At 35.8% G+C, this 15,177-nt stretch overlaps 1 protein-coding gene across 1 annotated transcript; it reads left to right on the forward strand.

Annotated features, from left to right (window-relative positions):
* The first annotated feature begins 12,494 nt into the window (after nucleotides 1-12,494).
* LOC101962794 (olfactory receptor 4K2) lies at nucleotides 12,495-14,647 on the forward strand. Its single transcript, XM_005337182.3, has 2 exons — nucleotides 12,495-13,395; nucleotides 14,586-14,647. Exons 1-2 carry the CDS (start codon nucleotides 12,495-12,497, stop codon nucleotides 14,645-14,647), a joined length of 963 nt encoding a protein of 320 aa, XP_005337239.3.
* The last annotated feature ends 530 nt before the right edge of the window (nucleotides 14,648-15,177 follow it).

Here is a 15,177-nt window from a genome sequence, read left to right on the forward strand (position 1 = left end):
TCATTTTATAATCTGGCATTGTGCATAATAAACTATCTTCCACATTGTTCCCCCTTTTATTGTTTAAAAATCAAAATAACTCTACTTAGTTTCAATATTCTATCTGAGGCTAAACATATGAATCTTACGTCTTTTTATTTAATTCAATTTTTGCCCAATTTTATTCTTTTTAAATGATACATAAAAACAAAAGTTGTACATGTTAAAGGGGTACCATGTAATGTCTGATATGTATATATGTTTTGTAATGTTTAAATCAGATGCAATGTATTTATCTCCACAAACATTTCACCTCTCTTTGAGGTGAAAACTAAAAAATCCTTTCTTCAAGCTAATTTCTATCTGTAGTCATAATCCTGTGCAATAGTATCTGTTGTGAGCCATCCATGGGCTGTGGGTGTGAGCTATGTGCATTTGAGCATATGAGGGGATGAGTCTGGCATTTCACACTGATTGGGTTGTGCAACACAAGTGTGCCTTTCCTCTTGCTCTGCCTGTGATCCCACATAGCACCTGAGATAGGTGTGATTTGCCAAAATGTCAATCAATCTGCTGACCACAAGACTTTCACCCTTTGAAACCCTACCCTTGGCCTTATTTGGGTGCAGTGCTCTATTGAATGTCTTTCCCCCCCAAAATCGGGGGGTTTCAGGTGCGCTCTCTCTCTCTCTCTCTCTCTCTCTCTCTCTTGTCTCTTTCCTTCCAGCGCTATACAGTGTGGAGGAACTGACCCTTGGGGCCACTGAGCAGTCCCATCCTTGAAAATCATGTCCGTGTTTTGTGTGGTTTCTTCGTCGTTTTCTCAGTTTATTGCTGCAGCCAGCTCCTTTGAACCCAGCTCATCTCACCAGCCCAGCCAGCTGGCGACATGTATCCCGGAGATTCCTTTCCTGACTAGCTGTACATTAATACTGATGAATCAACTTTTCCCCACCCCACATCCACCAATGTCCCTGGTTCCTGGCCACTGTCATTCTACTCTCAATTTCTTTTATAAATTACACATACAAGTGAGAGCACATGCTATTTGTCTTTCTGTGCCTGACTTATTGTACTGAACATACTTATTTATAGTCCCATCTTTGTTGTAAATGACAGGATTTTATTCTTTTTTTGGTGACTCAGTAGTATTCCATTGTGCTTCTGCATCACATTTGCTTTTTCATTAATTAGTTGAAGGACACTGCAATTGTTCCTGGTTATGGTGAATAGAACTGCACTTAACATGGAGATGCAGACATTTATTTGATGAACTGATTTTATTTTCTTTGGATAAATAGCTAGTAGTGGAAATGCTGAATCATAGGGTAGGCCTATTTTTTATTTTTAAAAGGAAACTCCATACTATTTTCAATAATAGTCATACTTATTTACATTTCCACAAAAAGTATAAAAAAATTCACTGTTTTCCAGATCTTTGCTATACTTGTTATCTTAAGTCTTTTTGACAATGGTCAAAAAGTGAGGTCATATCTCATCATAGTTATTATTTCCAATTCCCTGGTGACCAGTCATATTGAGCATCTGTTTTGTACCTGTTTGTTCATCATTTATATGTCTTTGTTTTTGAGAAATGTCTATTTAGATCTATTGTCCATTTTAATCAGTGTTTTTGATTTTATTTTATGATTCTTTTTTTTTCTTGATTTCTTATATATTCTGGATATCAACCCTTTGTCAGAGATATGCATTGCAAATATTTTCTACTATTCTGTAGGTTCTTTCTACACTGTGTTGTTTCCTTTGCTGTGTAGAAGCTTTTTAGTTTGATGTAATCCTCTTTGTCTAATTTTTGTCTATTTGCTGTGCTTGTGGCATCTTGTCCACAAAAATCTTTGTCCATTCCAAGTGTTGAAGAAATTCCCCTTTGTTTTTTCCTGGAAGTTTTAGTTTCAGGTCTTACATCTAAGTCTTTAATTTATTTTCATTTTATCTCTTTAACTAGTCAGAGACAAGGGTCTATTTTCATCTTTATGCATGTTGATGTTCAGTTCTCCCATTACATTTATTGAAAAATCTACCCTTTCTTCAGTGGTTGTTCTTATCATGTTTGTTGTAAATCAGTGACTGTAAATGCGTGGATTTACGGCAGGCTCTTTAATCTGTTCCACTGATATATGTGGCTGTTTTAATTCAGTACCATATTTTGATTTCTATATCTTTGCAGTGTTTTAAAGTCATGTAAGATAATGCCTCCAGCTTTATTCTTTTTCTTCATGGTCAGGTGGGTTCACAGGTTTTGCCCCAGAATTGAGTGAGGTCACTGGCTTAGCCCCCTCCCTGGCACAGCCATGTTCCATGTCCTGAGCCTGTGAACACAGCTCCTCATTTTCCCTGTCAAGTAGTGAAGGAGCCTATGCTCCATATTGGAATGGCTAATGACTTGACTTCTGCCTAGGTGTGGCCGTAGACTTGGCTCCAAGGTTGCAAAGGTCACTTTGGGGGCTTTCTGGTTGGGCAAGCAAAGGCTGTGCTCCATAGTTATTTAGGGGTTTTGGCTTGGTTATGTGCCAACTGAAACATTTTTAAAACAAAACCATATCTGGGTAATAATTCCAGAATGTACCTAGTGTTATAAGGGCATGTAAAACATTTATCAGAGTAGACACTACTGCAGTCTTAAAATGATTAAAATCATACAGTGTAGGTTCCCAGATCAGTATGGAACTAAGTTCAGAATCACTAACATAGTTAACTAAGCTACATCCATGCATTTTGAGAGTATATATTCCCCTTTGAAAAACCCAAAGGTAAGAGGAAGAAATCATAAGGAAATAATAAAGTATATTATCTGCTGGATGAAAGTAAGAAGTATGACAAACTTCTGGAATGTGAGCTATACAACAGGGTCGCAGGATACAAGGTCCACATAAACAAAGTCAAATACTTTCCTATGTATCAGCAATAAAAAGGCAGAACAGGTAGAATTTGAAAGAAAAGTGATATCTTTTATCTTATAAGAACTTTTATACAGTGTTCTCAAACTATTTTGAGATTTTATTTAAATAATAAAATACATCTAATTATAAATAATAAAATCTAACAAAATTGGTACAAAAATCTACATGACAAAAACTCTCAAATGTTGATGAAAGAAGTCAAAGATAATTCAATAAATTGAGAGATTTTTTTCCATGTTTGTGGATGGGAAGACTCAGTGTTATTAGGATGTCCATTTCCACACTATTCTTGGTCTCTTATATTCTTTGTATCAAAGAATCATTGAAGTGTGAGTGTGGTTATTTTGAGGGTGTAGCAAGGTGCACTCTCTCTCAGCTGATCTAGCTCAGCATCAGGTTCTCTACCTGTGATCTTTTAGTGTCCCAGGAGTTTCCCAGCTCCTCACAGAAAGTGGGTAATGACAGTAACAGAAGCAAACAATATATAGCATTAAAGTAAGTACTCTGTGTCTACCATGACATTTACAACAATAATTCCCATAAAAACAGGAATGGTAGCCCCAGCAATTGCAAATAGCAAAACCACTACATAGCTGCAAACTAGCTTTGGTTTTAAAGTAAACAGCAGTATCTACTATGGTATCCACAATACTAATAACTGCAACAGCATGCATGGTTTGGGCAGGAATTATATAAATCAAATAATTCTAAAAGATGTGAAACTACAGTTTATTAATTTTAAAAATCTGATAGGAAGGTAGAAGAATCAAAATGTGAACAGAGAAAGCAGAAGATGTGTAGCAAGTGATGGCTATAAAGGAGGAGAAAAATAAAAAGAGAAACTAAAGCCAGAGATAAGGAGAAAACAAGAGAATTTGTCTATTAGAGGAAGAAGAAAGGAGTGAAATCAAAATAAGAGAAATAAACAATAGCAAAAGAGAACCAAAATAAACAATAAAAATCTGCATGGGCTCTCTCGTCCAGAGAGGAGGTCCATGGAACAGAATAGAGGAGAGTGTGGCTGTGGAGTCACTAATCAAGACCTCTGGAGACCAAGCAGGAAGCAGGTCTGGTTTTATTGAGCAGTTACCATGGATATATACACAGGCAGTAGCTAAGCAGATTACAGGTAGCCACGATACAATTTCTGGCCAACTGTTCATGCAGTGACCAATGGAAGAGTGGGCTGTGGAGCAAATGCTGGGATTGCAACACATGGCCTCACACCCAGGGCTGTGCCTATGGGATAAGCAGTTTGCTACTCATACGCCTTGCATGAGGGGAGTGGCTTACCACTCAGACACCCTTAATGTATGTTATGTATGCAGTACTCCATGCACTTGTCCCCATGAAAATCCTTAACCTTCAAAAGACAAGACAAAGAGAAAAAAATTATAATGCTAAAAATGAGAAAAAGAAACAGATAAATATCTACATCTATGTGAATATGTGTATATATATATATATATATATATATATATACACACACACACACACATACATACACATATCCACAAACCAATCAACACTTAAAGAACCCCAAAAGAAAAAAAGAAAGAAAAGAAAAATGATTCTTAATAAAAATGTAAGAATTATCTCCACTGAAGTGGCAAAACTGTCACTGAGGATAAAGGTTCATTGTCCTTTCCATTTCTTCTTGGGCTGTGTATCCCTCAGAGCAAAGGCTAGGAGTTGTTAAACTCTTTCTCTTTATGTGTTTCTCATTGAACCACCAGCTGTAGTGGCCTAGGACTGAATGGCTTTCAATTTTCCTTCTCAGTAGAATAAGGTATGATGGAATGGGAAATATTATCAATTGGCATTCTGTTGGGACAGACCAGGTGGATGCACTCCCAGGGTGGGGCTGCTGCAGAATTCTAAGTGGTGGGCTTCAGTGGCTGAGCTAATCATGTCTTAGGAACTTTGTTAGGTGATATCCTCTCTGGATAGTTTATATCACTATACCCTAGGACAGGCAGATGCCTATCTCAGGTGGTTGTCTGGATCTGAAGAATCTCTCAAGAATTTTTCACCAGGAGCTGAGGAATCAACCCTCCACAAGTCTTACACACTTTGCCATCCATGAACATGAACTTCCCAGGTTTACTCCCTGAGTGTATTCACACTCATCTTTTCAATTTCCTAACTCTCTTTAGCTCGTCATATAGGTCGCCATGCTCAAGGAAAAAGCCAGTTGTATTCCCCTACATATCTCTGGCTTGAATCCCCCTTTGTACAATCTTCTTTGTGCCTGTTTCACTAACATGCCTTACCACATGGTTGCACTTGCAGGGATAGTCTGGCAATGTCTGCTATGATGTCCTGGGCTCCCACAGCAGCAAGCTACATACAGCATGGCTCCTCAGCAGTGCTCCTACCTCAGCTCTCTGCTTGCCAGTTGAGAAACAGAGCACTTTTAAAATACCAGTTTGCTATACAGCCTCTGGATCAGCTAAGTCCACGTTGCTTTTCTGTTTCTACAGGTTTTTCCATGCCAATTTTGTTGTCTGTTTTGTTTCTTTCTCTGTGTTATCCTTCCACTCTGAGGTGAACAGTGATGTTCCCTCTATTGTTACTTACTTGTCTCCAATGTAAGCTTTCTTGTTCTTTGCTGAATGTACCCAGATTTATGAATCTAAGAGACTCTTACTGTCTATTACTAAATTTCAGTGATTTTTCTTTTTTAGTCACTTTGCTGAAAAGCAGTATGTTTTCTTTTTGCATCAAGAACCACAGAAATCTGGAAATGCAGCCTTCTTCCAATTCTCCATCTTGAATTTCCAGCACCTCTTCTTAATCAAGTAATCACCATAGAATTCTTTCTTTGATTATTAATGTGAATTAAATTTCAGGTATTCAGCCAAATGTAAATCAATAGAAAGCATCTCAAAGAGAGTTGTGAGAATTAGAAAACAGACCTGGGATGTGGGATAATCCACAGTGCTGAGATTAATGAAAAATGAAAGAACTGTCTTCATTGAGGTGGTCAAAACTGTCACTAAGGATGGAGGATCACTGTGAATGCCCAACTGTTTTTCTTTCCATTCCTTCCTGAGCTCTGTCATTTGATGAATCCAGGAGGAAGTAGGCTATGCTCCATGAACATGTTCATTAAATTCCTTTGACTTCACTGGGGAAAACTGGGTGCTTTTACATTGAAATTATCTCATTCCAGTCTTATGTTGTCAACTTTGTCACTTACAAATTCTATTTGTGATAGGATATGTTAAGTTTTCCACAGCATTATGATAAGCCCATACTGATTTCAGAAAACTTCTGAATGAGTTGCATCAATATGTTTGTACATATATGGTTATGGATGTCATATGTATATTGGCCATGCCTTTCATCTTTATGAACATAATTCTTAAAAGGATTTATATCATTAAATAAACCATTTGACTCAGCAAACCCACTCTGTCATTTACCTATTTAAAAGAAAACAATATGTATCACAATTCCATGAGTATTCACACAATTTTAAAATTAGCCACTACATATTAGACATAACCTTATTGTCCTAAAGTGGAAAATGAACAAAAGAATCATGTATGGAATTGAATGTGAATCACCAATGAATAGAAATTACTAACACACACAAGCACATAAATGAATCTCAAGTGAAGAAACCTAGATTCAAAAGGGAACACTCTGGGTGGTTCTGGAAGTCAGAACCACAATGAGAACAAACAAACAACAACAACAACAACAAAAATCCCTCTACTTGTTAGGAAGTCTGTTATTAAAAAAACAGAGTGAAATGTCAAATGAGGCACAGTGGCACATACCTAGAATCCCAGGTACTTGGAAGACTGAGGCAGGAAGATCCTCAGTACCAAGCCAGGCTTTATATATCTTGAAATATAGAGTTCTGGTGATATAGCTCAGTGGTAGAGGACTTGCCTAGCATCTCAGTGTCTTGGGTTCAATCCCCAGTATGGAAAAAAAATGTTAAAGAGAGTAATTAAGTTATGCTGAGTATGTAGAAAGAGAACTCTTGGATACGGTTGATAGGCATCAAAGCATCAAGAACTATCAAAAATTAAAAATAGGACTAGTATATGATATAGCATTCACTATTGTATAAATATGCAAAAAAGGAAATAAACATCTCCAAGAGACAGTGTTTCACATTCATTGCAGCATTATTTGCAATAGCCATTGTATTATTAACCTGTATCCATCAATGGATTAGTTGATAAAGGAAATGTGGCACATATAAACACAATAGAATACTATTCGGCATGTATAAAGGGTATAATTGTGACAACATGGATGAAACTGGAGGTCATTATGCTAAATGAAATAAATCAGAAAGAAAACTAACATATAATCTCGTTTATATGCAGACACTTTAACAAAATCAATAAATAGCAAGAGCGGAGAAATGGGATTACAAAAAGCAGAGTTGGGGAAGAAATAGGTAGAAGTATCAAATTTTAAAATGTACTGTTAGGATGAATGAATCTACAGAAGTCATATATTGCATGAAGACTATAGTTTATAATTTGGTATTGCATGCCAAAAATGTGCTGAAGATTTTTAGGTGCTCTCACCAATACAGTTTCTATGTAAAGTGATGGATAATGTTAATTTGTTTGAGTACAGAAAACATTTACTACTAAAATAAATAGCAAACATCATGCTGTGCAATTTAAGTAGATACAATGAAGGCACATTTAAAAACTAAAAGTAAGGCAAAATTGTAGGAACAAAAATCAGATTCTTGGTTGTCTGAGTCAGAGTGTGGGGCTTGGTTAACTACAAGGAAAGTCTGGGGTTTAACAGGACTGTTGTATATCTGGATGGTGTGATAGTTTTCCAAATGTGCATGTTTAGCTCTAGACCTGTGGACTTAAACCTTTTCATGTTATTACATGTATATTATATCATGACAAAAATAAAAATATTACATCATCATTTACACACTGTAAGGAATTGATTTATTGCATCACTAAGGTCCTACTACTTCTTCAAGTTTCACAGAAATCCTATACTCCCTCCAGTTCTCTAAACCAACATCCTTGCCCAGATGCTGCCTCTCATAGCTCCTTCACTTCATAGCTATGGGACATGCACAGTCACATACCATTGTTTATGCATTTTCACATCTGAAAGATCCCAAGGGCTCTGGTTCAATGAGGCAGTGCCAGGAAGGTTTTTAGAGTCCCAGCCTGGGAGAAATCTTTGAGTTCTTAGGTTCTCTTATTGAGATGACTTTGAACCCTAGTCCTCAGGTTACAATAATGGATGGTAGAATAAATAAGTTCATGTAAATATGTGAGAAAACAAATGAAAGTAGTAAGGAAACAATGATAGAGAGTGAGGGAGAACGAGGGAGGAGGGTAGCTGGATCAAGAAAAAAAGATGCAAAAGGCAGAGGATAATCACACATTTCACATCAAACTAGTTGAAAATAAAAATGGAAAGCCAAGAAACACAAGAGGAAAAAATCTCCTTTGATAGATATATGTTCAGCAGTACCCCTTTCGAAGAAGGATGAGGGTTTGTTGGTTTCAGCAGACGTCTGAAACCAACAAACCTTCATAACTTTGTTTGTTCCTGTACATACTCACCTACAATAGAGTTAATTGACATGATGAGATTAGCAACAATAACTAATGAAGCAGAACAATTGTCACAGTGCACTGCAGTAGTGAGTTGGAGCTCTCTGCTCTTCCCTCAAAGTGTCCACTGTCCTATACTGACCTTTCTTTTTGGCCATGGTTTATAGTGGGGAACTAAGACTGTGGAAAGTGAAATTGTGGATAAGTGAGGATAACTATATATATACCCTTCTCATTTTTTATAGAAACAGTTAACAGATGAATTTGCTCCATGCTCAGAAGTAACAATAGCATTTGGATAAAATTGATATAAAATGGCTGCATATAATTATTGTGTACTGTGTAATGAGTTTAATCTGTGCACACACCTGAGAAACCATGACCCCAGCCAAGATAATATACATATCCAGCACTTGCCAGAGTTCCATTGGGTCCCTTTGGTTTTGTTTGATTTGATGTATGGTATTTTGGGTTGGGGGTGCTAATTTTTGTTATTTTGCTATTTGTTTTTTGGCTTCTGTTGTAGGAACTCAACATTAGATCTATTCTCTTAAAAGATATTTAAGTGTATAATACCATGTTATTTAATCTGGACATAATGTTGTATGGTGGATCTCCAGGACTCATCTATCTATAATAATTAAATCTTTATAATTATTAATGCCTCTCTTTTTTTCCTCCCCAGCCCCTGGACACAACTATCCTGTGGTCCACTTCTATGAGTTTCACCATTTGAGATTCCTCAAAGAAATAGAATCATGCAGCATTTGACCTTCTGCAACTGGTTTTAATTCACTTTTGTATAATGCCCTTAAAATTTATTCACGTTGTCAGAAATGACAGGCAATAATACTCCATTATATGTACACACAATTTCTTTATTGATTCATCTGTCCACGAACACTTAGATTCTGTATCTTGGCTATTGAGAATAATACCTCAAATTACATGAAAAATTATATATTTCTTCAAAATACTTATTCCATTTCTACAAAATATATGCCCAGTGTAGAGATTGGTGGGTCTCAGGATAATTCTATTTTTAATGTTTTGAGGAATTTCTACATTGCTTTTCATAGCAACTCTACCATTTCACATGGCAACCAACAATGTACAATTCCACCATGTCCAGGCCAAAATAATTTACCTTTTATTTAAAATTTCTTTTCTTACATTGTAACTTGGTCTAACTTGTACCTAGCATTGAAAATGGTGCAGTATCACATAATGAGTTTTCAAATCAGGGAGGGCTGAAAGCTAAGGATCCCCAAGGAACATGTAAACAAAAGTCTGTCCACATACTTGGCCCTATTTAAAAGCAGAACTGGAAAGTCTCTAGCCCAGGTCTATTCTTCACAGTGTGTATGTATCACACTGAAGTGCACACACTGTCACCAACACGGATCACCTCGTAAAGAAAACTGGACTTGGCTTGAGATGTAAAGTAGAATGTAAGGTAATCATCCTATGAGAATATGGTGTCAGAGCTGACTTCTGTAGAGTAAGTAAATCACAAACTATCTGATTTTAAACCTACACTGCATCCCATCCAATAATTTAAAATTTTTTTTGTTTTTTTGTTGAGCAGTTTTTCACAGCTAAATCTATTATTTAGTTGCTGTGTTATCAGAAAATAATATAGGTTTTTTTTTTTTTTTTCCCAACTGGTCCCTGAGACTTCTGGACTCTTTACAGCAGTTTCACAAAGTAACAAAAGACAAAGTCCTTCTACACTCTTACAAACTCCCAGACCCTCAGGGTTGGGAAGCTGTTTTACAGGTAATTTAATTTTCCTTAATTTTTTCTGATTCTTTTTGGATTGTGATGACTCGTATCTTTTGCTCAAAGTGTAAAAAGCTGCAGAAATACTCAGGCACTATAATTAGTAGGATATTGTATAGTCAAGTTGAAAAGAAATGGTTAAGTTAAAATTATTTTAATATATAATTAGCTTCTTTCTCTATTTCCATATGCAATGTAAGTTTATTTTTATTTTGATTATCTCCTCATAGAAAATATGTCTTATTTCACAAATATTATTAATTGCTTAGTCCTCTCAAAAACAAGATTTCTATCAAAAGCCATGTCTAACATGAAATTTATATTGCAGACTTTGAAGTCAGACAGACCTAGCTTCTATTTAAGTTCTGCCGCTCTCTAGCCATATGATGGGAAAATCAAGTTTTCACATCTGCAAAATGGCAATAAATAAATGCTGTTTTATTAAAATATGATTCTTTCAGTGTGCCTAATACAAAGCTGGCATATAATATCTGGTAATTGTTGAATTTGGAATCTTCCAGTTTCTAACATAAAAATGGTAAGGGAAAAAACATTGAAATTGAGGTGGAAGGAGACAAAGAAAGAAAGAGAAAAAAAGAAGGAAATGAGGAAGGGAGTGAAGAGAGTAGAGAAGAAAGGAAGGAGAACAGGAGAGGGAGGCAGAGGGAGAAGAAAGAAGGAAGGAATTTAAAAAATGAACTTGGGGTTTTCTGGTATATAAATATAAATAGTTCAAGGAGAGAAAATGAAATAATATAGTTGAATAGCTTAAAAACAAATGAGCTTAGAATTTTATTATATCCTATGAGGGGCTACCTGTCACATAATGATCATTTAAACTATTCCCTAAGATGATACCTGTCTTACCAATAAGAGCAAGGAGCCCATCAAGGTATGACAATAGGGGCATTGCTCAGGCCAAGGAATATACAGTTTTGAAAAAATATATTCTTATGGAGGAATTCAAAATATTTGGAAATACAGTATATAATGATATAAATGCACTTTCAGCATCTGGGGGCACTTTTGGTAGCTAACTCCCTTATTTTAAATGATTCGATGAACAGTTTTTCACATACTTTGCAAGTAGACTTTGATTAAATTAATTCTCCTTTTACATATACATTTAACAATAGATTTATGTACAAGAAATATATTTTTGCATCTGGAATATATCTACATCATTGCTCTGGATTCACTCTGGTAAAATAAAAAGAGTAAACATATTTTATAGCTGTGCATTAAAGACAAATCTTTCTTGCAGAAGAGGCAGATTCATTTATGACTTGGAAAAACTGTTTATGGAGAATATTTTATTATACATATTTTAAATCAGAATATTCATTTTGATAAGTGTGTATATTTCACTTTTGATGAGTTAAGTTTTTTGACTTGCCCTTCTTTTTTCCTTTAACACTTTTCTTCAAATGTTTCCAGTTTATTATATGTCAATTATGCCTTCAAAAGCTCCTTAAAAAGACAGTGGAAAGAACTATATTAAACATTTATTAAAACCTCATTATAAGTATTAGAAAACTATTACAAAATAATTATTGTGCTTATGGAAAACATGAGCAAAATAGAAATTGTGATCTAGGATACTTTGGAATCATACTTGAAAATGACCTGCAGGGATGCACTGAGCAAGAAATACAACTTACTTCTCATTTCCTCAGAATTTAACATCAACACACTTAGGGATGTGCAGCATTGTACTTCCTTTGATGTGTTAAATGGAGTGAGGTTCCCAATGAAGCACATAACAGCATTATTATTTTGAGTCTATAAAAACTTCTCTCCTTTGTATATCAAATACATTCTTGGGCTATAAGAAGATCAGGAGAGCAACAATGAATGAGTAGCTCCACTGTCTCACCAATTGCCCAAGATTTCTTCTGCTCTGTCTTCCTCCCTTATCACATACACCTGATTGATTCTAGCTTCTTAATAATCAGTCAAATGTAGGCACTTCCTTCCACCTCTTTTCTGTTTTTTCCACCAAATGGACTGCTGTGATGTTCGACCTACCTTTCTATACTTTGGTAGCCTCCTGCTTAGCCACAGGCTGTGCACACATCTAAATTCAAGAAAAATTTATTTTAGACCTCAAGTTTAGTACAATGCTAAAATTCCCATTTTGTGCATGAGCTATAGTTACCCCCTGCAAGCTGAACATTAAGTTCTTGTTTTTATTCTAGAAGTTCATTACTTTCTCTTTGGATCCCATTACAACAGAAAATACTAAATGGAAGAAGCAAACCAATCTGTGGTGCATGAGTTCATTTTACAGGGACTTTGTAACTCAAAGGAGCTACAGATCTTCCTCTTCCTCTCATTCTTCATACTCTACATGATGACTATAGTGGGGAACCTCTTTGTTGTGCTATTAATCATCACTGACCCCCATCTTCATTCCCCTATGTACTTCTTGTTGGCTAATCTCTCCTTTGTTGACTTCTGCCTTTCCTCAGTCACCACCCCTAAATTGACCACAGACCACCTAAAGGACAAGAAGACCATTTCTTTTGGGGGATGCAGGAGCCAGATCCTCTGTGTTCATTTATTTGCAGGGGGTGAGATGGTGCTTCTTGTGACAATGGCCTATGACCATTATGTGGCTATCTGCAAACCACTCCATTACTCCAGCGTCATGGACAGACAAAAGTGCATCTGGCTAGTTCTGATATCATGGATCATTGGCTTTGTGCATGCCATGAGTCAACTGATTATGATTTTGGAGCTGCCCTTCTGTGGTCCCAGAGTAGTAGACAGCTTTTTCTGTGATATTCCTTTAGTGCTTAAATTAGCCTGCATGGACACTAATACTTTGGGAATGCTGATAAATGCAGACAGTGGTATTTTGGCAACAACTTGCTTCATTGTTCTGCTGGTCTCCTACACCTATATCCTATTAACTGTCTGCCTTCACTCTGAAAGTGGTGCCTCAAAGGCCCTGTCAACCTGCATTTCCCACATCATAGTGGTGGTGTTGTTCTTTGGACCCTGCATCTTCATCTATCTGTGGCCAGTCAGCATCACTTGGGTGGACAAGTTTCTAGCTGTGTTTTACACAGTAATCACACCTCTGCTGAACCCAGCCATTTATACACTGAGAAATAAAGATATTAAGAAAGCCACAAAGAAACTTCTGAATCAGCATGTGAAATCCATGGGATAATAATTAAGTCTCTCATGTCATCAGAAAATCTACTGTGGCAGCCCAGCTTGTCTGCACTTTGGCCTATAAATTAAATTGTACTGCATATATGACTTATTCTTATCTATGTTCTATGAGTTCTCACAGATGTATGGCTTGTATTCTTTTAATTATGAAAATTATTAAATTTTCAAAAATTTAATATTTATATCCTGATCACTTTTAGGGAATCATAACTCTATATCAATATCCCTTTGCATAATTCAAAGATTATTAAAATTATAGCTATAAAAATTTCAATTTCAGCTATTTATTAAATACTACACATATTCTCAACACAGTGCACATATTTGACCTAGATTATGTAGTGCATACCAAATCTCTTTGAATTAATTATTTCTGTTTTAAAAATGAAACATGATTGCTGGGCATAGTGCACAACTATGATCCCAGGTGCTTGGGAGGCTGGGACAGGAGGATCATAAATTTGACACAAGACTCAGAAAATTAGTGAGGCCCTACGCAACTTAGACCTATCTTTAAATGAAAAGTTATTTAAAAAGAGATAGAAAAAATTACTCAGCATTAAAAAAAGAACAAAATCATAGCATTTGCAGGTAAATCGATGGAGTTGGAGAATATTAAGCTAAGTGAAATAAGCTGATCCCCCAAACCAAAGGACGAATATTTTCTTTGATACAAGGATGCTGACATATAATGGGAATGGTGGGGGGAGCATGGGAGGAATGGAGGAACTTTAGATAGGGCAAAGGAGAGGGAGAGGAATGGAGGGTGTATGGAGGTAGGGAAGATGGTAGAATGAGAAAGACATCATTACCCTGAATACATGTATGAATACATGAATGATATGAAACTATTTTGTGTACAACCAGAGACTTGAAAAATTGTGCTCTGTATGTGTAATATGAACTGAATTGCATTCTGCTCTCATATATAACAAATTAGAATAAATAAATAATTTAATTAAAAAGAGATAAGTATGTATTTCAATGTAATGTGCTTCTAGGTTCAATCTCCAGTAGTCTCCTCCTAATTAATTTAAATAAATTCAGCATGATTGCAGGGGTATATATCAATAGAAAATGTGTCACATTTCTGTAATATAATTAAAACCCTAAATCTCTAAGGGAGGGTCCCATTACACTTATATGCATGTTTTTAAAGGCTATTTTGTGTTCCATGCAATTCAAAGGAATCTAAGAATTTTTTTCCAAGCATAAGGAACATGGTAAATGAACTTATTACAACTTTGCAATATAGTTATGGAATGTCATCTACTCATAGTCTCTTTCTAAGGATACTGTTCAGGTTTATTTAAACATGGTTTCCCCTCTATTATTCAAAGCATAAAATTAAATCTTCATTTGCTATACGGTTGAAAAATTCCAGTACAACATATTCATCTTAATTCAGAGATGGAGATGATACTAAAGACATTTGTACTGTCTTCTCCCACTTGGAAAACAAAATGATAAAGGAGTGGAACCACAATACCACTCCCTTTGCTCTATGAGAAAAACCTTTTAAGTTTTCAAGACTTAATTGTTCGTATGAATGTAGAGTCCCTGGATTTTTCAATTTTCTAATACCAAGGGAGACAGTTATTTCTTGTCTTGGTTAATAAATTATTTTTACAATTACACTTTTCCTTACATGTAAAAATTTAACATAATGCAGGATGGAGAAGGAGAGAGTTTACTGATTCAAAGCAAAAGAAATTTAGATTGTTGGTTCCAAAGGCAAAGAATAA

The sequence above is a fragment of the Ictidomys tridecemlineatus genome, chromosome 5 (genome assembly GCF_052094955.1).
Source record: "Ictidomys tridecemlineatus isolate mIctTri1 chromosome 5, mIctTri1.hap1, whole genome shotgun sequence".
Classification (NCBI taxonomy): Eukaryota; Metazoa; Chordata; class Mammalia; order Rodentia; family Sciuridae; genus Ictidomys; species Ictidomys tridecemlineatus.

Excerpts from the sequence above, each read along its gene's own strand:
- LOC101962794 (XM_005337182.3), top strand. The coding sequence starts at position 12,495 with ATGGAAGAAGCAAACCAATCTGTGGTGCATGAGTTCATTTTACAGGGA. Across the intron at positions 13,396-14,585 it reads TAAGAAAGCCACAAAGAAAC|TTAAAGGCTATTTTGTGTTC; the intron begins TTCTGAATCAGC and ends ATATGCATGTTT.